Below are 23,947 nucleotides of genomic sequence, written 5' to 3'. Positions count from 1 at the left end.
CTCATTCGTTTTTAGTTGTTCTATGACAAATGTCTGGTAGTTATGTTTTAAGTAGGGACATAGAGTCAAGAGATTTTTTTAGAAAGTTGTCTCTGGCAGGTAGATTGTTAATAATGTTAAACTTGAGAGGTTCGAACTTTAAATCTTTCTAATGACATTAATCAGACAAATATTGTTACTATTCTATGTAGTGATCTCGTGGGGTTATTCTAGATTCACCCAACTAGTAGGTGAGATCACGGGGCTCAAACCTGGCGTCGTTGCCAACATGAACCTTAGCAAGAGCCATGCTTCGCAGAATCTACCACCGGATCGGAAACGCGACCCACTGAGAAGATCTGGGGAGAAACTCAGTGGGCTTTGTCTGTGGATTCATTTACTTGCCAAGCCCTTCGTCGCAAGCGAAGGGTTCGACGAGAACGATGACCGGTGCTTGGGGTACCTAAAAGCACCGTTAGTGGATCGGGAGGATCCGAAATGACGTGTTTTGGGCGACGTCGACTGTTTATCATTCGGTCCGCAGGATCGGGAATGTAATTACCGGCGGCTACGATGAGAGGGTTCTCGTGTCGTGCTGCTTTCGCGAAATGGCGCACTGATGTCGACTGCATATACTTACTGATGGACTCTAGGTCCAGGTCGTCGTGGAGGTCGATGTTTCTGATGTACCACGGGGCTCCGACGGCTATCCTGCAAAAACGGGATTGAATGATTTGAAGGGGTTTCAAGTTAGTGCAGGCCGCGTGAGCGAACACTGCACTTGCATAGGTTATGACGGGGCGTATGCAAGTTTTGTAGAGTGTCACCTTATTTCTAAGGGACCATTTACTTCCCTTGCAAATCATCGGATAGAATAGCTGAAGGACAGCTGCTCCGCGAATGCTTCTACTGAATCGGTATCGCGACCCGTTGAGAAGATCCGGCGAGAAACTTAGCGGTACTACCTAGCTATGGCTTAGGGGTATAATTGTACAGAGGTTATATCTCAATCGTATTTTAATGGCTGTTCTATTTTCTCGGAATCCACGTAAGATTATCGGTAGCGATATGTATTACGGTTATGTACCTACTCAGATACAGGAATAATAAAACAGCTCAGTACACAAATATTTAAATATTATATCACAATATGATGTTTACACAACAAGCTATCGCCTTACGAAATACGGCTTTTATTTTATCTGAAAAGAATTCGGTAAACAAAATCATGTTTCATTGTGTATCATGAAAGGTTTTTAGGTTATTAGTCTTAAATCAATGTTGAAGTGAATGTGCGGTTTTTTAAAATGATTAAAGCGTTGATAATTTTATTTTTGTTTGAGCGTAAGTTTTATATTTTTTTTATATTGGTACAACTAAGAAATTATGATAGAATCTGTTGATTATGATAGAAACTCTAGCTGTTAGTTACATCAGCGCACACCGTCTCCAGGTTAATCATAGTATGGTATGTAATATGGTATTTGTGTTTATGGTAGTCAGAGACTTGGCTGTGCTCCTTGACGTCGATGAGCGACGGTAACCACTTACCACCAGGTGGGCCATATGCTCATCCGCCTATAAAGGCAATAAAAAAATAAATTGTTGCTTAGGTAGTTGAATAGGCTCATGGGCCATCTAGTGTTAAATAGATACCGGAGCCCATAGTCATCATAGCATCATTTACCTTGTGGTATGAGGAGTCTCAATTCCATTGTGCATTTTCCATTCACGCATCGAAATCATACTTTAAAAAAAAAAAAAATGTGTGCGTGTACTAGTGTACACACGTAAGAAGTGAAACATTAATGCTATCCCTACTCCGTTGGAGAAAGTGAAAGTACTCTTCGTCTGAACCAACCGTGGTAGGGGCAAGAAAAAGATGGCGCGTAACGGAAAAATGTGACGCGTAACCGAAAAATGTGACGGTAAATTTTTTTCCAACGCCGATAAAGAAGTTTCACTTCAAAAAATTACATTCGCGAGCAAAGTCAATGTCTTTTGTATGTATGTATTTATTTATATATGTCATTGAATGCATAAAACAAAGTTACCTTATTGGTAAGTAAATTGTATGGAAGTTTCGTATATTATCTAAGCTGAAACCACACCGTCGGTTACCGCCGCTCATTTGCAACGACGGCCACTAGCAGTGTGATTAGTGCGGGTTTTTTAACGTTCTCGATAGCGTAAAAGTTAACTCAAATTTGTAGACAGTTGGAATAGCGCCCCTAGCGGCAAACGTAGGCAAACGTTCCAACTCCATACAAATTTGAGTTAGGGAACGTACCCGTACTACGTGACCAATTTTTTTTGTTTTTTCGACCTCTCCCTCTCCTCGGTGATCACTCGTAGTATATGCCAAGACCCCCCCTCTCCCCCTTTAGTTTTCACGTAGTAATTCATAATTATGATTTGTAATCATTTTACACGCAAAAAAAAAATTGTTTCATCTCGTCTTTATTGCATAAGAGTACATAAACACTTAAATTACTAGTGAATTATGTAGTGTGAGTTTACAAAGCGCTAAACACTGCGCGCTATATTCGAATATAGGTCGAAAAAATACGAGATTTCTCTGACTAAAATCGACTACGTGACAAAAACCTGAGCCAACCCCCCCGCTCCTGTGACTCCCCCCCCCACCCTAAACGGGTCACGTAGTATGGGTACGTTCCCTTAGGTAACTTTTACGCTATCGAGAACATTAAAAAACTAGCCACAACACTGAAACAGCGAATATGGAAAGGTGCGTTTACAAAAGATATTCGGTTAGAAATGGATACCTACTTAAAGGAATCCTCTCTATCAATGTGTCTGTACCGAATAGATACGCGAATAAAGATACGCATTTTTTTAATCCACGAATAGTGAAAACTCCAATAACCAGCTTTTACTGTAATGTTATTCGTTAGCTAAAATTAATCGAAATAAGTGCGAATTTCATTTTAAAAAAATACTTTTTTTTTTTATTGCCCTTGTAAGCAGACGAGCATACGGCCCACCTGATGGTGAGTGATTACCGTCGCCCACGGACTTCAGCAATGCCAGGGGCAGAACCAAACCGCTGCCTACCGCTAATTACTTGTCTACGTTACATGTGTCGGATTCGAACACCGGCACCGTTGCATCGATCGATACGAATGCACCGGGCGTCTTATCCTTTAGGCCACGACGAGTTCAATGGCTCGTTACTACTATATTGGTTCGCGGTCTATTCTCGATCGTTTTTTTTTGTTTAGATGGGTGGACGAGCTCACAGCCCACCTGGTGTTAAGTGGTTATTGGAGCCCATAGACATCTACAACGTAAATGCGCCACCCACCTTGAGATATAAGTTCTAAGGTCTTAGTATAGTTACAACGGCTGCCCCGCCCTTCAAACTGAAACGCATTGCTGCTTCACGACAGAAATAGGCAGGGTGGTGGTACCTACCCGTGCGGACTCACAAGAGGTCCTACCACCAGTAAAATTAATAATATCATCATTCGTGACAGTTTGGACGTCATTTATGTGCTTCGCTTACCACCGACCGTTAATTCACTGCAGATGAATACTCTTCTATGGCTTTAGTAAACCCAAGCTTGCTCCAATAAGAATGTAGTTTTTCGATGTTGCTTCCAGTGCCTCTATTAAACAGTGTGCAGTTAGATTTAATTAATTGCGGCGTGGACCACGATCTCGAAGTTTCTACGGGTAACATTGAACTACAAAAATATCCCTGGAGCGGTATTTTGTATTACATTTACAGTGAGTATGTTTTTTTCAGTCTATTGTATTTAATTGGAGGGTCTGGTAGTAATTTAAAAAAAAAACGGTTGAGTCGTCCTCATATTTTAACTATAAATGTAAACCAACATAAGACCTCCTCAAACATTTATCTTTCCGGTCACTTACTGACACATGCACGAAGAAGAATGTAAATAACTAAGGATGTTAAGTAAAAGATTCCTTTGTCACGGCGATTTTACTTTTAATTGTTTCGCGGCAGATATAGGCGGTACCGCCGTGGCAACTTGTACCGGGTATTTGCTTAGATTGTGATTGATGTACTCACAGCCTACCTCATCTTAAATGTCTTAGGCCTCCAGGGACCATCCCCGGGGGCCTAAGACATTTACGCTAGACCATGAATGTGTTAAGTCTTTATGCATTATAATTAAAACTCCGACCTTAGCTCTCTAGTTGGGTAATGCGAAATTTAGATTTTTCATTTTTTAAATATGTTTTATACTTTAGGCTTTCGGCGAGGTAGAACAAAAAAAAAAAAAATTTCAAATTTCTTCGCTCCCGCGTTTATTATTAATTTTAGTTTATTTTTTACTCAATAGATGGCGAAGACGGAGAGACCCGTGCTGTAACTATGGTGGTCCTAATTCAAAAGGAGTTTGTGCTCGGTTCTGCGGCTGATATAGGACCTATATCGAACCGTGATTTTAGGTGAGGAAACCTTTGAAACTAATTTATAAACTCATCAATTATTTATGTGATAGATGGTAAATTTGTAAAATATATTTTCAAGTAAAAAGGTTAGTATTTTTAAATATTTTTTTTATTACCTGTTGCTAGTAACTTTGAAGGGTTATGCAAGCTTCATCGAACGTAAAGCTTAGGAATGACGAACATACTGAATGTAATTGGTATCTGGAATTGAGACACAGATTAGGGAGGTATATCGGGTCTAAGGCGGTATGATTTGAGGGGCGGTAAAATTTTTAAAATGCCAAAATTTCAGAGGTGACAAAAAGTGAAGATAGTATCTTTTGAAAATGAGTTCATATAAATTTTTAGAAAAAAAAAAAGTTATTTTAAATATTAAAATGAAAATATTGGGTCAAAATTATTCTAAACATTAAGGATGAAATAAACAGGGCCTAGGGTGCCATCAAGCCTAAATCCGTCACTGGCTATATCATGACATAAAAAAATACGCGTGCAACTTGGTGCACGTGAATGAAGTTGCTGCTGTAATAGGGAATGCTGTGTATAAGAACTGCGACATTCTCAACAATTTACATGTATTTTAAATTATAGATAGAAATATAAATACATATAGGTATATACTATTTTTAAATACTTCATTAAAATATTGGACGCTACTCGTTGCTAACGCTCGCGCTGGCCTGTAACAGGTATAATATGCGCATGCGCTCGAGTGCCACGCACTCACTCTCGCTTTGTGTGTTTATTGCGAGTTTCTTAACATTCTCGATAGCGTAAAAGTTAAGCCAATTTTGTATGCAGTTGGAACAGCGCCCCTAGCGGCAAACGTACGTAAACGATCCCGTCCCATACAAACGAGCTAACTTTAACGCTATCGAGAACGTTAAAAAACTCGCACTAAGCACACAGTTTGTTTCTAGTATGGTAGCGTTAAAAGTTTAACGCAACCTTGTTGGAAGTCGCATTCCACTTCAAGAATGACGTTTATTGGAACGAAGTTCCTTATCGCGCGTTGTGAAAGGGGGCTAGACGGAAAAAATTCTTACGAAAAGTTGTTACGACACTTTTTAAATCCGTCATTCTGACCAATCAACGTGTAGGCGCTTATCGCGTGACATTGCTCGTATCCGATTGGTCCGCGTAATGAGTACAGTTTCTCGAGATAGCGTTTCAATAATAGTAATTTAGTTCATAGTATTGTTTTTTTCTTCTTCATAATGCCGTAATTTATTATTATAACTTAAAAAAAATATTACAATTTTTTCACTAATTAATCGAAAGGAACTTCGTTCCATCCGGGTGTCCCTTGACACCTCTGAAGTTTTTTTTATATTTTTGCAGGGAGTACTCTAGGGTCTTGCTAGGTGAGAACTGGATAGCTCCAGGACGCCGCGTCCGAAACTACGTGCTCCATCCCGAGTATGGCGACACTTACAACACGTTAGCTTTGGTTCAACTTAAAGACATCGTCCGAGACGGTGTGTAATTAAATTTATTTAACCCTTTGACCGCCATGTAGGTCACCGGTGCCCTACGCGGCGCACTGAAGTAATCATATCGACTTCTGTTACAAAGCGCCTGGATTGCCTAACTTTGCCATTTGGAGCGAAGTTCTGGGGGCTAGACGGAAAAAATTCTTACGAAAAGTTGTCACGACACTTTTTAGATCCGTCATTCTGACCAATCAACGTGTAGGCGCTTATCGCGTGACATTGCTCGTATCCGATTGGTCCGCGTAATGAGTACAGTTTCTCGAGATAACAATAGTAATTTAGTTCATAGTATTGTTTTTTTCTTCTTCATAATGTCGTAATTTATTCTTATAACTTTAAAATAAATATATTACAATTCCTTCACTAATTAATCGAAAGGAACTTCTTCCATCCGGGTGTCCCTTGACACCTCTGTTTTTTTTTTGTTTGCTAATGTATGTTTTCGTCTTTTAGGTATTTTTGTAATAGATTCATTCTCAATGTCTTCGGATTCGTCTTTCCCAGAGTCTACTAGATACGTAAAGGCGCCAGATAGATGGAAAAGAGAAATCGACTAAACTACCTCAGTGCGCCACGTAGGGCACCGGTGACCTACATATTATTACACATTTAAACCTGAAGAAACACTAAATAAACAAAATAAAACATATGACACAACTACACTCCTCGCTTTCCCGCCAAAACGTCTCATGGTTAACGTGTTAAATGTCACTTAGATTTTATCAATTAGGTTCGAATCGAAATTTCATACGATTATAAAAATTATCGATTATAATATTTAACAATTATTGTTATTACTAAAACTAAACTAAGAAGCTATGTATCGAAAATCATTGAAATTATTCAACGTTTTCAGCGAACATACGACCTGTTTGTCCACCGCCAGAGAGACTGAGGAATCCAACTTTTTACGTCGTCAAATTTGAAAATGGTAAAGTATCGTATTTACATTTGTATTACATTTCCTATATTTTTTCTTTGACCGTGACCTAACCTCCTACGGGATCCTATAATGAGTACTTTTTTTAAAGGAATTTTATACCTGGTAACTAATACCTTTAAGTCATGTCTTATTTTAATTTATATTTTTAATTTTATGAAAAATGATAATTTGGAATGAAATGAAAAAGTCTCTATAATGAGTACTACGATTGTTACAGAAAATACCCACACCACCAAAATATGGGAAAGAAATTAATCCTTCAACTGCCGTGTAGGTCACCGGTGTCCTACGCGGCGCAATGAAGCAATTATGTCTATTTCTGTTACTAAGGCGCTTGAATTACCTAACTTTGCCTTCTTTTGTTCGTTTTAGTACGTTTTAGTCTTTTAGATCTCTTAAAGATAGATTCATTCTCAGTATCTTCGGATTCGTCTTTCCCAGAGTCAACTAGATATTCCGGCGCCTTAGTAACAGAAATCGATATAATTATTTCAATGAGCCGCGTAGGGCGCCGATGACCACTGCAGTCAACGTGTTAAATATGAAAACCCTAGTTTTTTTTTCTTTTTTTTTCCTACCTATTCTAGTAAACTTGAGGGGTTATTCTAGATTCGCCGAATTAGTAGGTGAGCTCATGGGGCTCAAACCTGATGAACTAAACCCTCAGTGAGATCATCGACAAATAATAGTGGGTGTAATGTAGATAGCCGCGAAGGCTTAAACAAAAAACGGTAAAAGCAAAAAAATGCATATTATTTACATTGAACCGGTTTTTTCAATCTAACAGCCCATTGAGTTTCTCACCGGATCTTCTCAGTGGGTCGCGTTTCCGATCCGGTGGTAGACACTGCGAAGCACGGCTCTTGCTAGGGCTAGTGTTAGCAACGCCGTCAGGTTTGAGCCCCGTGAGCTCACCTACTAGTTAAGGTTCCGCTGATATAGCCTCTCAAGGCTATCAGCTTAAGTAGGAAAAAAAATCAATCTAGCAATATTCACAATTCGAATACGCGTTTCGTATTAATCTAATTCCATTGAATTCCGCTTATCTTCAGATTACACAAATCTCGAAAAGAAGATGATTCAAGTCGAACACATACCAGGGAATTGGTGCAAAGAGTTTTATGTCAAAGCTAACGTGAGTTTTTTAATACGCTTTTATTAGCTTCAGTAAGTTAATGTAAGTTCATGTAAGTTAGTATGTAACGGAATATTTGAAAGTGATTTTGATCCCCTTCAAAACGTCGGATTAACTCGAAATTTGGTATACTTATTAAGGACCGATGACAAATCAATATTTAAAAAAAATGAAAATAAAAAATATATGAAAAAAGTGAAATTCAACTAAAAAATGTAAAATAAATAATAGTTTAAAAAGACAAAATAAATACGCTTTTACAAAAAATCCAACTAAAAAATAGAAAAAAATTGAAATTCAACTAAAAAGTGAAAATTAATTAATAGTTTTTAAAAACGAACAAAATACGCTTTTATAGAAAGTCCAACTAAAAAACAGAAAATAAATTTTCATAAATTTGAACTAAAAATAAATGAGTGAAAAATGAATTTTTTTTAAAAAAAAACCTGGGTTGCATGGTATCAGTAGTTATAAATATTTTATGAACAGATATGAGTAGAAGGGTTATTTTGATAATATCCTGAAAAGCACCCCACGCTTTTTTACAATAAAATCATTTTTTCTTACACTATTTCTAATTCAAATTTATTAAAATTTATTTTCTATTTTTTAGCTGGATTTTCTATAAAAGTGTACTTTGTTAGTTTTTTAAACAATTTTTTTTTTTTTTTTTTATTACAACTAAGAGGCAAACGAGCAAGACGGGTCACCTGATGGTAAGTGATTCACCGCCGCCCACGGTCACCAGCGTTTGCGCCAGTGCGTTGCCTAATTATTTATTTGTTGGATTGTTTTCATTGTTCAATGTAATTATTTCGTTCGATTTTCGCCAGTCATATATATAATTACAATTACCCTCACAATTTAATTGCTCGTTATCATTGACTTCAGTCCGTGACCACGTAAACTGTGGAACATTGGAAACGTCAGTAATATTACTGGTGGTATGAACGTTAAAAAACTTGCACTAAGCTCCAAAAGGTTAAAACTTCGAATGCACATTTGACGTTGGGCAACGACATTCGAATAACCACTACTTTTAACGCAATACGAACTTTTAAGTCGACACAAAACCTAATTAAAAAACTATTTTCCCGACTTAGGTACTCTGGCGTTTTTGGCTGTCTACATTTTTTTTTATTGCTTAGATGGGTGGACGAGCTCACAGCCCACCTGGTGTTAAGTGGTCGCTGGAGCCCATAGATATCTAAGACGTAAATGCGCCACCCACCTTGAGAAGTTCTAAAGGTCTCAAGTATAGTTACAACGGCTGCCCCACCCTTCAAACCGAAACGAATTACTGCTTCACGGCAGAAATAGGCAGGGTGGTGGTACCTACCTGCGCAGACTCACAAGAGATCCTACCACCAGTAATTACGAAAATTAAAATTTGCGGGTTTCATTTTGATTACACGATGTTATTCCTTCACCGTGGAAGTCAATCGTGAACATTTGTAATTTGTAAATATGTAATTGTAAATAGCTTAAACATGTCTAAACTAACAGTTGTATAGCCTGAAGATGCGTCCACCACACGTGGCCTGTGTCGTTTCGTTGGACGATAAATATCCTTGTGTTTGGAACGCTGGTTCAGCCTTAGTCTCTAGAGACGTTTGGGGGAGATGGCAGTTGGTAAGAGGATTTTCAATATGCAAGGGATTGGCTTGAACACGACTTGTAGTAGATACTGCAGTTTTCATTTCTTCCTTCTGTCTATGGAGGGTAGAAGTAAGGAGTACAATCTCAGTATATTAAAGATTTTTTGGCGGGAACGCGAGGAGTAAAGTTGTGTATTTTTTTTTGTCAATTTAGTGTTTCTTCGGGTTTAAATGTGTAATAACGGTGGTTTATTAACTGTTTAATATCTGTGAAAGTGAAAAAATGTGGGAAAATGAAACAAAGCCACTGGACGTAATTTCTCGGGATCCTCCAAAAAGTCCACTGAAAAAATCTCAATAAATGACTACCATTTTACTGAGATTATATATTTCATCTCATATCATCTCATCTCATTTTATTTTATTTCATACCAGTTGATTAATGTCCCAAATTAATCATTTTCATTTCATTTCACTCCATATTATCATTTTTCATCAAATTAAGAAATATATTAAAATAAGACATGACTTAAAGGTCTTAGTTACTAGGTCATAAAATCCCTTAAAAAAATCAGTATATTAAATAGTATCTGCTGAAAGAGAGCCAATTAAAGTGGAAAGCCATAATAGCAAGTGGAAAAATTAAAAAGACAGCGCCTTGAAATACCACAATCCACTTCAATTCAGCACATTTCACTCTGCGTAAAACTGGTATATTCATATAAATTTCGCTTCCTACACTAGCGCTAATTCGATGTATCTCCCAATAATAACTTGCTGTTTATAAGCGAACACTTCTTCAACTTGTCCCCCATAGAAGATGTTACTCCTTAATTCTATCCTCCATGCTTCTGTTTGACACAATCGTTACATTTTCCATTTGACATTGACATTTTTCTAATTGACGTTTCTTGTCTGTTTGACACTCACTGTCGCGAGTAGGCACAGATTATAGAAACGGCTAATTCCTGATAGATTTAAATAAACAAAAACTAAAAATTACCTAATACAGTACTCTATTATGTATTATAAAGTATGTAAAATTATGTATGTTATATATACACATAATATATGTTTAAATAATATCCCGTTCACACCTACCAAGCTTCATCTCTGCACTCCCCTAAGGTATACTGTTAGAGAATGCCTATGGCATTAAGTCCGCCTTTATACTTTCTAGTATAAGAAGTTATAAATAAAATAAATAAATATATGTAATACACAAATTGAGAAAGCCTATATTGTAAACTTAAAACTTTCGTATAGTGTGGGGAATATTTTGATTTCACTTATGCACGGGGAAACGTAGTCAGCTTGTTGATCGGAATACAGCCACACCTGTTAAGACGTAAGGTCGTGTATGCAGTAACTAAACGGGTAACAATTTAAGAATGCGTCACAAAGGATCTTTTTTTTATTGCTTACGTGCATGGACGACTCACATCCCACCTGGTGTCCCATGGTTACTGGAGCCCGTAGACATCTTCAACGTAAATGCCGCCGCCCACCCTGAGATATAAGTTCTAAGGTCTCAGTATAGTTACAACGGCTGCCCACCCTTCAAACCGAAACGCATTACTGCTTCACAGCAGAAATAGGTGGGGTGGTGGTACCTACCCGTGCGGACTCACAAGAGGTCCTACCACCAGTAATCTTAATAAGACTAAAGCGATAACCAAATGCTATTTTCAAATTTTAAAGATTTATGATCTTAAGTGGATACTGGAGTCCATAGACATGACACGACAAAGTGAATATTGCCGCCCAACTTGAGACATGAGGCCTCATTAGTATTGTAAGAGAGCTTCTGGCCTTTTCATTTTTCATTATTATTATTATTTTTTTAATTGTATTTTTTTTGACTTGTTTTTTCTTTTATTGTGAATATTTCTATTTATTTAAAAAAAAGAAAAGCCCGCTGAGTTTGTTTCGCCGGTTCTGCTCAGGACTGTGGCTTCTTTTGGAACCGGTGGTAGAGTTAACATTGTTATTTGTATTTTGACATTCAACAAGTGTGTCATACTGACATCTAAGTTGAAATAAATGATTTTGAATTTTGAATTTTGAGCTGTACTGCAATGATTTGCTTTGATTTCACCTCGTCTGTGCTTAGTAAGCGACCGGTCCTTTATTTCAACAACAGTTAGGCCTAGGAGTAAGAGGACCAGGGTGCGGTGCGCCATCCAGGTTTCTGGATATCATGAGCTATGACCCTTGGATACGGTCCAGCCTCGCCAAGTTCCAGCGCATCACAATTTCGGAGATAACCCGACAGAAATATGTATTGCGTAGTGAGTTATTTTATTTTAGCTCTTTCTTCTATCTTTATAGTTCTTGATGAGTGATTGAATACACAGCCAATAACCTTTTAAGTACTTACCGAAGGCCATAGGCATCACGGTGTGACCATCGATACCTATATTAACACAAGACGTCGAATTATTAACACTACGGTACGGTAACCGTACTCGTCGAACTCGGCAAAGAGTTCGACGTGCAACCTAACCCATGCATCAGCCCGCTGAGTTTCTCGCCGGATCTTCTCAGCGAGTCGCGATTCCGATCCGGTAGTAGATTCATTCGCGAAGCAGCTACTCTTGAGTTGTTAGGTCTCCTTTAGAGGCGCACAGGTAGCTGTTAGCAAATCCCACCCCTCCTGGCTGAGCCTTGCTCGCCCACCTGCCCTGGTGAAACTGGAAAGGCCTCCGGGCCACAAGTAATACTTCAATCACAAAAAAAACTACGGTAGAATAATAATAATTGATCCTACCCTTGAAAATGGAACGATGGACAGCTTAGTCGCATAAAGAACCATAATGGTAACGCCTACCCGTCCGGACTTGCGACCTGCCCTACCAACACGTCACAGATCAGTAATTTGTAAGATTATCTTGAATTTTAACCACAATTAAAATTATTAATGGTTAATTTCGCGTGTTTTAAAACCTGCTCGGATGATTGCAAGGTTGAAGTGACGGTGGGCACGTTGCTTAAAAGTCCTCGAGTGGCGAACGCTCACGGGAAATCGTGGAGTAGTTTGGCTTTCCAAGAGTTGAGCCGACGATCTGCTAAAGGGGCCATCCATAAATTACGTCACACGAATTTTAGGACTTTTGAATCCAATTTATGATTGAAAGTTAAATTATAAGTTAAATGACGTTGCATGAGAGATAATCTCATAGCGAGAATGCTAAATTATTAATAACTATAGTTCAAGTTCGTAGATTTTTTTATTCACATCTAAGCTTCGCGTTTTATTATTTAACATGTGACGTCACAAAATTATTGACCCCCCCATGCTCCTTGTCACACTATGTCAGATTTCGGTGATACCCCCCTCCCCATCAACGTGTGACGTAATTTATGGATGACCCCAAAGGTCGCGGACTCTAGGCGCAGTCTGCACAAGACTGGCCACTGTGGCGAACCTTAGGGAAGACCTATGTCCCGCAATGGATAACAATAACTTTCTTCTAAAACTACAATTAAACAAGCCGCTTCTAATTAATTAGCGACTTGATGTGAATAGGCGACGGCGGCACGGCCTACCAGAGATTCGGGGACTGTGATGAGGAGGAAACCCACAACCTCATATTCCGAGAGGTCATCGTCCTGAGAACGGACAATAACCAATACCAATTCCTGACTTATAACGTAAGTATTAAACTTCATTGCACCTACCACTATTCACTCTGCACTACCTTTGGTTGACTGGTAGAGAACGCCTTAGGCATTAAGTCCGCCAATGTAAATTTTACATGAAGTGTAATCTCTATATATAAAAATTGCTGTTCGTTAGTCTCGTTAAAAATCGAGAACGGCTTGACCGATTTGGCTAATTTTGGTCTTGAACTATTTGTGGAAGTCCAGAGAAGGTTTAAAAGGTAGATAAATGAATGAAAATGTTTGGAATTAAATAAAAATAACAATTTTGTTTTTCCTTTCATGTGTCCCCCGTCGGACGGGGATTCCTTTTGTTTGTTTTAAGTTTATTTTATACAAAAGTTTAGGTCTTTTGTTTATCGATTGAGGCACTACGAAGACTGCCGGGTCAGCTAGTAAAAAAAAAAGGATTCTACTAGCGCCATACGACCACGGAAAGTACGTGAACATACTGATGTCTGCAGCCTCTGGTAACTAAACTCAAAGCGTATCATGAGCTCGGCCACCCATCTGGGCAATAGAAAGAGACAATTTACACAAAAAGTTGCGAAAACTAAACAAGAACTCAGCTCTGATGGTAGCTTTTATGATGATAGACAAAATGGCCTTGAGAGGCCATTCTTAGCGTAGCCCTAACAAGTAGGTGAGCTCACGGGGTCCAAACCTGACGACGTTGCTAACACTAACCCTAGCAAGGACAGTGCTTCACAGAATCTACTATCGGATCGGAAATGCGACCCACTGCGAAAATCAAGCGAGAAACTAAACGGGCTGTGAATTTCACAGATAATCGATCCGATGAACTGTTAACATAGCCCTTTTCCTAAAGAATGCGTGACGTGTTATTGAGACAATTAAAACAAAAAATTGTGTTTTCACAGCCGCACAGAGAACCGACGACGCTGATTATATTCCAATTTTGTTTTATCATAATTTATCTTTACGAGGGCTCAATTAAATCGGATTTAACTGTATAATTCTGCTTAACGCGGCGCGACGACTTATCTAATAATTAATTAATGGACACGTGTTTATTGGCCGGGTAAGCCCTTGATACCGAATTGTGACGTTGACGTCATGAGGTTCGTCGTGAATGTGTGTTTAAGATTTTTACTAGATGATGACGGTTTTTTTTTATAACGCCATCTTGTTGTGTCTTTAAAGCGGTTAGTTGCCCTCAATTAAGAAAAATAGTATTATTATTCGCCAATAGATGTCGGGAAGAGTTGATTATTGAAAACATGAATAAAACCAAAATCGTAGCTAGATCGATTTATCACCCCCGAAATCCCCTGTATACTAAATTTTATGAAAATCGTTGGAGCCGTTTCCGGGATTCAGATTATATATATATATATATACAAGAATTGCTCGTTTAAAGGTATAAGATAATGCGCTCTAACTATATGAATGGGTTAAATTTGTTTGGGCGCATCTGTCGGGTGCAAACTTCTTATTGTTCAAATGAAAGGAATAAGGTAGCAGTTTTGATCGCACCAACGTTGGCGCATGTCTAACATCATCCTCCTGCCCAGGGCCGAATTTAAACTTAATGCCGCCCCTGGGCACCGGAAAAAAATCCGCCCCAATACTGGAATATTACGTAAACTTATGTTTTATATATATGGTCTATATAGTTATAACTTTATCATATGTCATATTATATTCCAAAAACATAAATAAACATTTGTTTTTTTTTTTCTAACAATTATAAATATTGACTAAGGGTGATTCATAATTATATTACATAAAAAAAAAACTAATTAAATTTCTTTAATTACAGAAAATAGAAAAATCGATTAATATTTTATATCTCCAAGGAAATACATTGATTAAATCATTTTGATTATTAATTTTGACCAAAAGTGCCAAGATTATAATTTACAAATAACGGATGAATTGAATTTCTTGAATTATCAATTGAAAAGAAAATTATTAATTATTAGAATTAATTAATTATATGGAGCAATCTTGATAAGATTAAAAAAAAACGTTCAAAATTTTGCCACCCTGGGCACTCGCCCCGACTGTCCCCAGTGTAAATCAACCACTGCTCCTGCCCTTCTCCCAGTCCCCCGGGGTCGGCGCAACATGCTTTCTCCTTCCATACTCCTCTATCATATACCATTTCTTCGCTCACTCCCCTCTTACACACATCGTCTTTCACGCAATCCATCCATTTCTTCTTAGGTCTACCTCTTCCTCTATATCTTTCCACATTCATAGTTAACATTCGCAACATTCGCATCTCTGCTGCATGCGAATGGCGCATGTCTAACACCGGTCACTCACATTCGCACGAATACGCAAACCCGCAAGTGTAGGACGACATTTGCAAATGATTATGCAAAGTTTTCGCTGCATTCGTGGTTTTACAAGCTGTGTCGGTTTTTTAACAGACATCAAAGCGCGCGAACCGCGATCCTTCGCGTAGTCTCCCACACATTCGTGTGACCAGTTGCGCCCAGGATTGCGAAGGAAACGGACGTTTCGCTATTTTCATAGATCGTGACGTCTACTGTGTAGCGTAAAACAGTATGGCTATTAATGATGTCTGGGAAAGAATTCAAAACTCTTTTTCTCTTCAATGTTCTATTGACGAATTAAAAAGGAGGAGAAATTCGTGAGACATTCGTAAACAAGTGTAGGAGGAAGCGCAAACGGGTTCGCAAATTGAGTACCGAACCCATTTGCACAGCCGCTAAGTTTGCGAATGAATGTTTGACGGCCCTTCATGTGAGTGGCGGCATAGCGTCTATGTCGCTACTACGACTCGCATATGTACAATCGCCGAAAAACGCTCCATCACGGCAATCACTTTACTTATTTGTAATCAAGTTACGATGTTACTTTATTGATAATAATAGACGATCGGAGATGCTTAGTGTATTCGCTGAAACAGAGCGAAAATGTGAGATTCAGTCGCTCAAATCCCATACCTATTAAATGTAAATTACTGGTGGTAGGACTTCTCGTGAGTCCGAACGGGTAGGTACCACCACTACCACCACCCGGCCTACTTCTGTCGTGAAGCAGTAATGCGTTTCGGTTTGAAGGGTGGGACGGCCGTTGTAACTTGAGACCTTAGAACTTAATCTCAAAGTGGGTGGCGCATTTACGTTGTAGATGTCTATGGGCTCCTCACTTAACACCAGGTGGGCTGTGAGTTGGACCACCCATCTAAGCAATTAAAAAAAAAAACAACTTTGCCTCACCAAACGATTTCGCTTACGTGTCTCGTTGATACGTCGTGAAAATTGGGTTTCTCATACAAAATGTCATAATCGTCATATGAGTCGTCTATTATCAAAGGTGGCAATCTGTGCATTTGGACAAAAAAATGTTATTGATATGTCAATACAGATTGATTTGAATATAATCGTCTCCTTCAAAGAATACGGTTCAAAACCTGCATTAAATAAAGGTTAATACTTAACCTGTTTTTTATCTAAGATGTCGTTCAGAAGAGTTTTGTGACTGCCAATGGAATACAAAGTCAATAATTCGTTTTTCTGATTTACCAATAATTGTCCAAAAGTCACATTGCCGGCTTTGATAATAGTCGACTCATATATTATAGGCTATCATATCATATGTGTGACGTGTGATAATTACAAATTCCTCCCTTTTGCCCAGTATTCGTGACAACTAAAAACTATAAGCAGCTGTAATACTTTTTATTTTTTTATTTTTATTGCTTAGATGTATGGACGAGCTCACAGCCCACCTGGTGTTAAGTGGTTACTGGAGCCCATAGACATCTACAGCGTAAATGCGCCACACACCTTGAGATATAAGTTCTAAGGTCTCAGTATAGTTACAACGGCTGCCCCACCCTTCAAACCGAAACGCATTACTGCTTCACGGCAGAAATAGGCGGGGCGGTGGTACCTACCCGTGCCCACTCACAAGAGGTCCTACCACCAGTACCTAATTACGCAAATTATAATTTTGCGGGTTTGATTTTTATTACACGATGTTATTCCTTCACCGTGGAAGTCAATCGTGAACATTTGTTAAGTACGTATTTCATTAGAAAAATTGGTACCCGCCTGCGGGATTCGAACATCAGTGCATCGCTAGATACGAATGCACCGGACGACTTATCCTTTAGGCCACGACGACGACGACGAGTTATTATCAGTTGTGAAGAGATTATACATAAAATACGAGTATATCTGTACTCACGGGTATAGTAGTGCCGGTAAAATAAACAGTGTGCTTAGTGCGAGTTTTTTAACGTTCTCGACAGCGTATCTATATATTAATACGTAAAGCAAAAACTTTGTATCCCTTTTTACGAAAATAGCGCGGACGGAGGAGTATGAAATTTTCCACACTTATAGAGAACATAGAGAAGAAGTGCACAATGCTAATTTTTTTTTTAAATAATGTATAAAAGATACATTAAATCAATAAAGAAAACATTACACACACTACATACCATGTATTTAACGCACACACACATGCATACTATTTATTGTCAAACTTTTGTTCTTGACGTCTGTTGTCAAGTTGAGAATAGATTAAATATTGTTTGCCTTTGTTAATATTTTTTATAGTGTAGTCTTGGCGAAATTTGTTACTATAGAAGTATAAAATACAATCATAATAGTGTACAAACTTACAATTCCAATTAATTATAGTCGAATTTCGACTACTGCGGGACCACTAGTAATTGTAAATAGACATGCTTTAACAGAAACCGACTTCAAATAGAAAAATATGTTCCAAAACAAATGAATATACACTAAAAACAATAATCATCGAAATCGGTTGGCGTGATATTGAGTTATTCATCTATTTGTCGCGCACGTACTTAATGCAAATTTAAGACTTATATGGTTTTCTCATGGATACCATTATCAGAACTGGACTAAATTGTAACGGGACCACACGGCTTTCTAATAAAAAAAGAATCATCAAAATCGATTCACCCAGTCAAAAGTTATGAGGTAACAAACATAAAAAAAACATACCGTCGAATTGAGAACCTCCTCCTTTTTTGGAGTCGGCTAAAAGTTAACTCAAATTTGTACATGGAGTTGGAACTGCGCCCCTAGCGGCAAACGTACGCAAACTTCCCAACTCCATACAAATTTGAGTTAACTTTTACGCTGTCGAGAACGTTAAAAAACTCGCACTTAGCACAATGATTAGAATTTTTATATCTTATATAAACATATTTAATAGATTAAAGATAATTTTTTATAAGGCAGTAAATAATTTTCTTGTTTGTTGGCAGATTTGTTTAATGAAGTATCCCATTGAGGAGTTTACGTTATCAACAGAGCACCGAAGTCCGATATCTTAATTCCATTTGTTATCAAGAAGCAGTAACTTTTAACAATTGATAACGGTTTCCTTGTGTTTGTCAAACGTTTTTCCGAGATATTTGTTTTCTTTTTACTTTTTCAAAATGAATTCATCGATATATTTAAATTATTGTAATCGAAGTGCGAACGAGCTCACGTCCCGTTTGATGTTAAGTGGTTGCCGGAGTCAAAGACTTCGTAACGTAAATGCCGCCACCAAACCTTGAGACATGAGTTCTAAGGTCTCAGTATAGTTACAACGGCTGCCCCACCCTTCAAACCGAAACGCATTACTGCTTCACGGCAGAAATAGACAGGGTGGTGGTACCTACCCGTGCGGACTCACAAGATCTTTTACCACCAGTAATTACACAAATTAGAATTTTGCGAATTTGATTTATGTTACACGATGTTATGTCTTCACCGTGGAAGTCAATCGTGAACATTTGTTGAGTACGTATTTCATTAGAAAAATTGGTATTCGGCCTGGGATTCGAACACCGGTGCATCGCTCAACACGAATGCACCGGACATCTTATCCTTTAGGCCACGACGACTTCAAAGAATAAGAAATCAGTGTCATGCCGGCTATCAGAGTGTGGACCATTTGTAGCGACGCCGAAGTCAAAGAGACAATAAACCACAAGCCTAATCTGGAAGGAATTTACTAAGTCATGTCTGAATACTCGAAGTTTGAAGAATTTACGAGTACATACGTAACTTTTATCGCAAGGCGCGAGATAAACACAAAAATAGTGGGACAGTTGTTTTTTTTGTGAACATTTACTAATTACGTATTTCATTAGAAAACTTGTTTACAATACCGTCTTTACCATAAGGGCACACGGGACCCGTGCCCAGGGCCCCCATTCTCAAGGGGCCCCGAAAGACCGACAATTTCTTTCACACGCTTATTCTCAAAACATTTTTGTCGGGTACATTACACTTTTTTCACAAATCGGTAATCAGATGGTATTTACAAGGCATATACTATACCTATAATAGAAGATTTTGCTTAACAGACATCCCGAAAGAAACCGTTATCGAAATCGTAACCAAAGAACCTGCATTCTAATATCATTAATGACATATTATATCATACTGTATTTGATTACCTATAATAAATGGTCATACTCAGTAAAAAAATGTTATTATAATTCGCTTTTTTACTTTCCAAAAGGGCCTCAAATTCTTGTGTGCCCAAGGGCCCCATCCTAGTTTAAGACGTCCCTGCTTGGTACCTGTAGGTATGCGGGATTCGAACACTGGCACAGTTGCATCGCTCGATACGAATGCACCGGGCGTCTTATCCTTTAGGCCACGACGACTTCAAGCTAAATGTATAATCCTACTAATATTTTAAACCTGAAATTCAAGTTTGTAAGAATGTATGGATGTATATTTGTTACTCTTTCACGCAAAAACCATTGGATGGATTTTGACGAAACTTTACAATAATATAGCTTACACATCAGAATAATACATAGGCTATAGTTTATAAAGATATTGTGTGAATTATCCAAAATATAACGATAAGTGTCAAGTAAGTACGAAAAAATCAGCTATTTGTGAGTTTTTCTGGCGTGCGCTGCAAAAACCGTTGAGAGTTACACGTATATAAAATGTATAATGTAAATGTTTATCTTAAATAGCCCAATAAAAAGCACGCGACAGCATTTATCTATCTTTTACGTGTAAGCCATAATCGCCAAAATAGTGAACCTTATTAACTGCAATAAAAGTTGATAACTCATTTGTAACGTATAATGTATAGTAGAAATGTTTATCTTAAATAACCCAATAAAAAAGCACGCGACAGCATATATCTATCTTTTACGTGTAAGCCATAATCACCAAAATAGTGAACCTTATTAAAAACAATAAAAATTGATAACTTATTTGTAACGCACATTTGGTGGTAACAAACCGATTGCGCGATATTATGAAAGATTAGCTGAGTCCCGCGATGTTATCCGCGGGGCGAAGCTAGTCCAAAGAAAGTAGTCTAAATTATTCCTTGTTCAGCTACCTATCAGTGAAAGTCCCGTCAAAATCGGTCCAGCCGTTCCAGAGATCAGCCGGAACAGACAGACAGACAGACAAAAACTGTAAAAAATGTTATTTTTATATATATATGCGTATGTACCGTATTCATATGCATGTAGTAATAATTGTAAATAGACATGCTTTAACAAAAACCGACTTCAAATAGAAAAAATATATATACCAAAACAAATTAATATCCACTAAAAACAATAATCATCGAAATCGGTTGGCGTGATATTGAGTTATTCGTCTAATTGTCGCGTATTAAGACTTATATGGTTTTCTAATGGATACCATTATCAGAACTGGACTAAATTGAAATGGGACCACACGGGAAGCATCAGCTTTCTAATAAAAAAAGAATCATCAACATCGATTCACCCAGTCAAAAGTTATGAGGTACAAACATAAAAAAAAATACAGTCGAATTGAGAACCTTCTCCTTTGTTGAAGTCGGTTAAAAGCGGTTATTTCAATATTACATACAGACACTCCAATTTTATTTATAAATATGTACCGATGAAGAAAGAAAATTGTATAAGTTCAATAATAAATTAGAGGACCAGAAGCGAGGCCAGGATGGGTCACTAGTTTTACACAAAAATCTATTTTTTTTTATTGCCTTTGTAGGCAGACGAGCATACGGCCCACTTGATAGTGAGTGGTTACCGTCGCCCATGGACTTCAGCAATAGTAGGGGCAGAGCCAAGCCGCTGCCTACCATGTAATAAAACATACTTGTTCCAGTTGACACTGATGAACAACGTCAACTATAGATGTCTGACACTCGAGCTGGTAAACGCGTCCGGAACTTCAGAGATGAGGGTCACCCACCACTCCCGCAGGTACACGCACGGACCCGCGTGCTACACTTATAGAGGTAAGGTTCTCATTAGGGTACATGAGCGGATAAGCGCAGCCACACATATCAATTTTTTCTTGGTGGTAGGACCTCTTGTGAGTTCGCACGGGTAGGTACCACCGGCCTGCCTATTTCTGCCGTGAAGCAGTAATGCGTTTCGGTTTGAAGGGCGGGGCAGCCGTTGTAACTATACTTGAGACCTTAGAACTTATATCTCAAGGTGGGTGGCGCATTTACGTCGTAGATGTCTATGGGCTCCAGTGACCACTGAACACCAGGTGGACTGTGAGCTCGTCCAACCATATAAGCAATAAAATAAAAAAATCAATTAAACGTCTTTCCCAGGGACCATATTCGATATATCAGTATACATAATGTTCTCGGACAAGTGCGTCTTCCAAATGTATATATGGGGCGACGAACAAAACATGGTTCTGCTCGACAAACAAAAGTGGAAATGGGAGGAGGGCACCTATTACGAAGACTTCACTATGAGCCGCGTCGAATACAGGGGTCAGACTTACATGACCGATTTCGGTTACGAGCCCTTGGACTACAAGATGTGGATACCGGAATACGATGTTTGGACTACGACAGAGTTCGATAACAGTAGCTGGTCGAGCACAACGCCGCCTCCCTCCAAGGAATCCGGTGAGTCTTGGGGACAGGACGAGTGGCCTCGCGGCTGGTACCAGCCCATGGGAGTTTATAATGCGCCCGTACCAAAATAGTGTAATAATTTTCTGAACAAACATTTTTTTTTATTGCCCTTGTAGGCAGACGAGCATACGGCCCACCTGATAGTGAGTGGTTACCGTCGCCCATGGACTTGAGCAATGCCAGGGGTAGCGCCAAGCCGCTGCCTACCGATACATAAGATGGGGTTTCCCCCATGGGATTCATTTAACGAATGATAACTCTAAAAGTTCGCAAATAACTTTTAGGCAAAGTAATCGTTTAGATTTCTGGGTCTATGGAGGAACTTCGGTTCTCTTTGTATTTTGTACCGTATGTCAGAGAGGTACTTTCGCAGACCGCGGCATGGTTATGTCCATATTACGTGGAACCACTGCGTTAGCAGATATCTTTTTTGCCACGCACCATCTGGTTTTCGGATGAGCTCTTCTCCTCGGTCTCTCACGAGCGCTATGACATGTCCTTCTTCAAACGAGGTTCGGGGAGTCCACAGCGGTTTGGTTGCGTCCCTGGAATTGCTAATGTTTATGAGCGATGGTGGATACCATCAAGAACAATACCCATACAAGGATATATCATAAACGCAATACAAAAAGTCTCATCCGTAGAGAACGATGTTGACATTTAAGTCTATCTCCCTTTGTCTCTCTTTACAACTCCTACCTGCATTACCCCAAAAATTTGTGTATCGATTCACCATTTTTTACTATTACGTGTAATGTTAAATGAATAGACCCAACGCTACGCTGTATTCGATATCGCGTCTTTACCGGTGATATGATTGTTTGTGTTCTTGGTCAGGAGGCGCACAATTCGCACAGATGGTCGAGTACCGTCCCACCGTCGGTTCGACTACCACGACTAGGACGAAAAAGAAGTTTAAAAGGAAAACGACAACCACCAAACCGACTACCAAGCCACCAACCAACTCGACCTTACCAGCAACCAACTCGACCTTGCCAGCAACCAACTCGACCACACCAGCAACGAACTCGACCTCACCGAAAAAACCATGAATTGTAACGAAGCGGATCTGGACCTTCGTCCTGCTCGACCACGGGCTAGATATTAAAGAATATACGCTTTTATCTCGTCTTTATTTTTCTTATGCCTTTATTAAATAAATACCTTGTTACCAGAAGGTAACATCAATAAAAAAAGCTTTATTGAATATTTTAGGAGAAAAAAAAGATTGAATTTCTTATTCGCTTTTTTTTTTCCTTCCTATGCTGATAGCCTTGAGAGGCTATTTCAACGTAACCTTAACTAGTAGGTGAGCTCACGGGGCTCAAACCTGACGACGTTGCTATCACGAACTCTAGCAAGAGCCGTGCTTCGCAGAATCTATCACCGGATCGGAAACGCGGCCCATTGAGAAGATCCGGCGAGAAACTCAGTGGGCTGTCTGTGGGTTAATTTACTCGTCGAGCCCTTCGTCTCAAGCGATAGGGTCGACGAGAGCAATGACCGGCGCTTGAGGTACCTAAAAGCACGTGAGTACGTATTTCATTAGAAAAATTGGTACCCGCCTGGGATTCGAACACCGGTGCATCGCTTCAACACAAATGCACCGGACGTCTTATCCTTTAGGCCACGACGACGAGGGTTCTCGTGTCGTGCCGCTTTATCGAAGTGGAAATTCACTACCTAATAGAAGACACGGGAGTAGTGGGGTCGTTGACCCCGATTTACAACTGACCTCTTAATGTTTTAAATTTCGTGCTGATTCCCTTAATTTTTGTTCTTTAAAATATATAATATTATTTAACAACAT

General features: G+C 38.8%; 1 protein-coding gene across 2 annotated transcripts; it reads left to right on the top strand.

Moving 5' to 3' along the window:
- The first annotated feature begins 1,170 nt into the window (after positions 1 to 1,170).
- On the top strand, positions 1,171 to 23,261 carry LOC101744914 (uncharacterized). 2 transcript variants are annotated; one of them, XM_004933481.5, is made up of 12 exons: positions 1,171 to 1,323; positions 3,604 to 3,729; positions 4,311 to 4,419; positions 5,764 to 5,900; positions 6,772 to 6,846; positions 7,911 to 7,993; positions 9,500 to 9,625; positions 11,735 to 11,882; positions 13,121 to 13,245; positions 21,363 to 21,495; positions 21,823 to 22,128; positions 22,975 to 23,261. In XM_004933481.5, exons 1-12 carry the CDS (start codon positions 1,287 to 1,289, stop codon positions 23,187 to 23,189), a joined length of 1,620 nt encoding a protein of 539 aa, XP_004933538.4. In that variant the 5' UTR covers positions 1,171 to 1,286; the 3' UTR covers positions 23,190 to 23,261. The 2 variants fall into 2 exon arrangements, with proteins under 2 accessions (XP_004933538.4, XP_021208539.2); XM_021352864.3 differs by lacking the exon at positions 9,500 to 9,625.
- Positions 23,262 to 23,947: the final 686 nt, after the last annotated feature.

The sequence above is a fragment of the Bombyx mori genome, chromosome 28 (assembly GCF_030269925.1).
Source record: "Bombyx mori chromosome 28, ASM3026992v2".
Taxonomy (NCBI): domain Eukaryota; kingdom Metazoa; phylum Arthropoda; class Insecta; order Lepidoptera; family Bombycidae; genus Bombyx; species Bombyx mori.
This window is presented reverse-complemented; position numbering and strand designations above follow the sequence as displayed.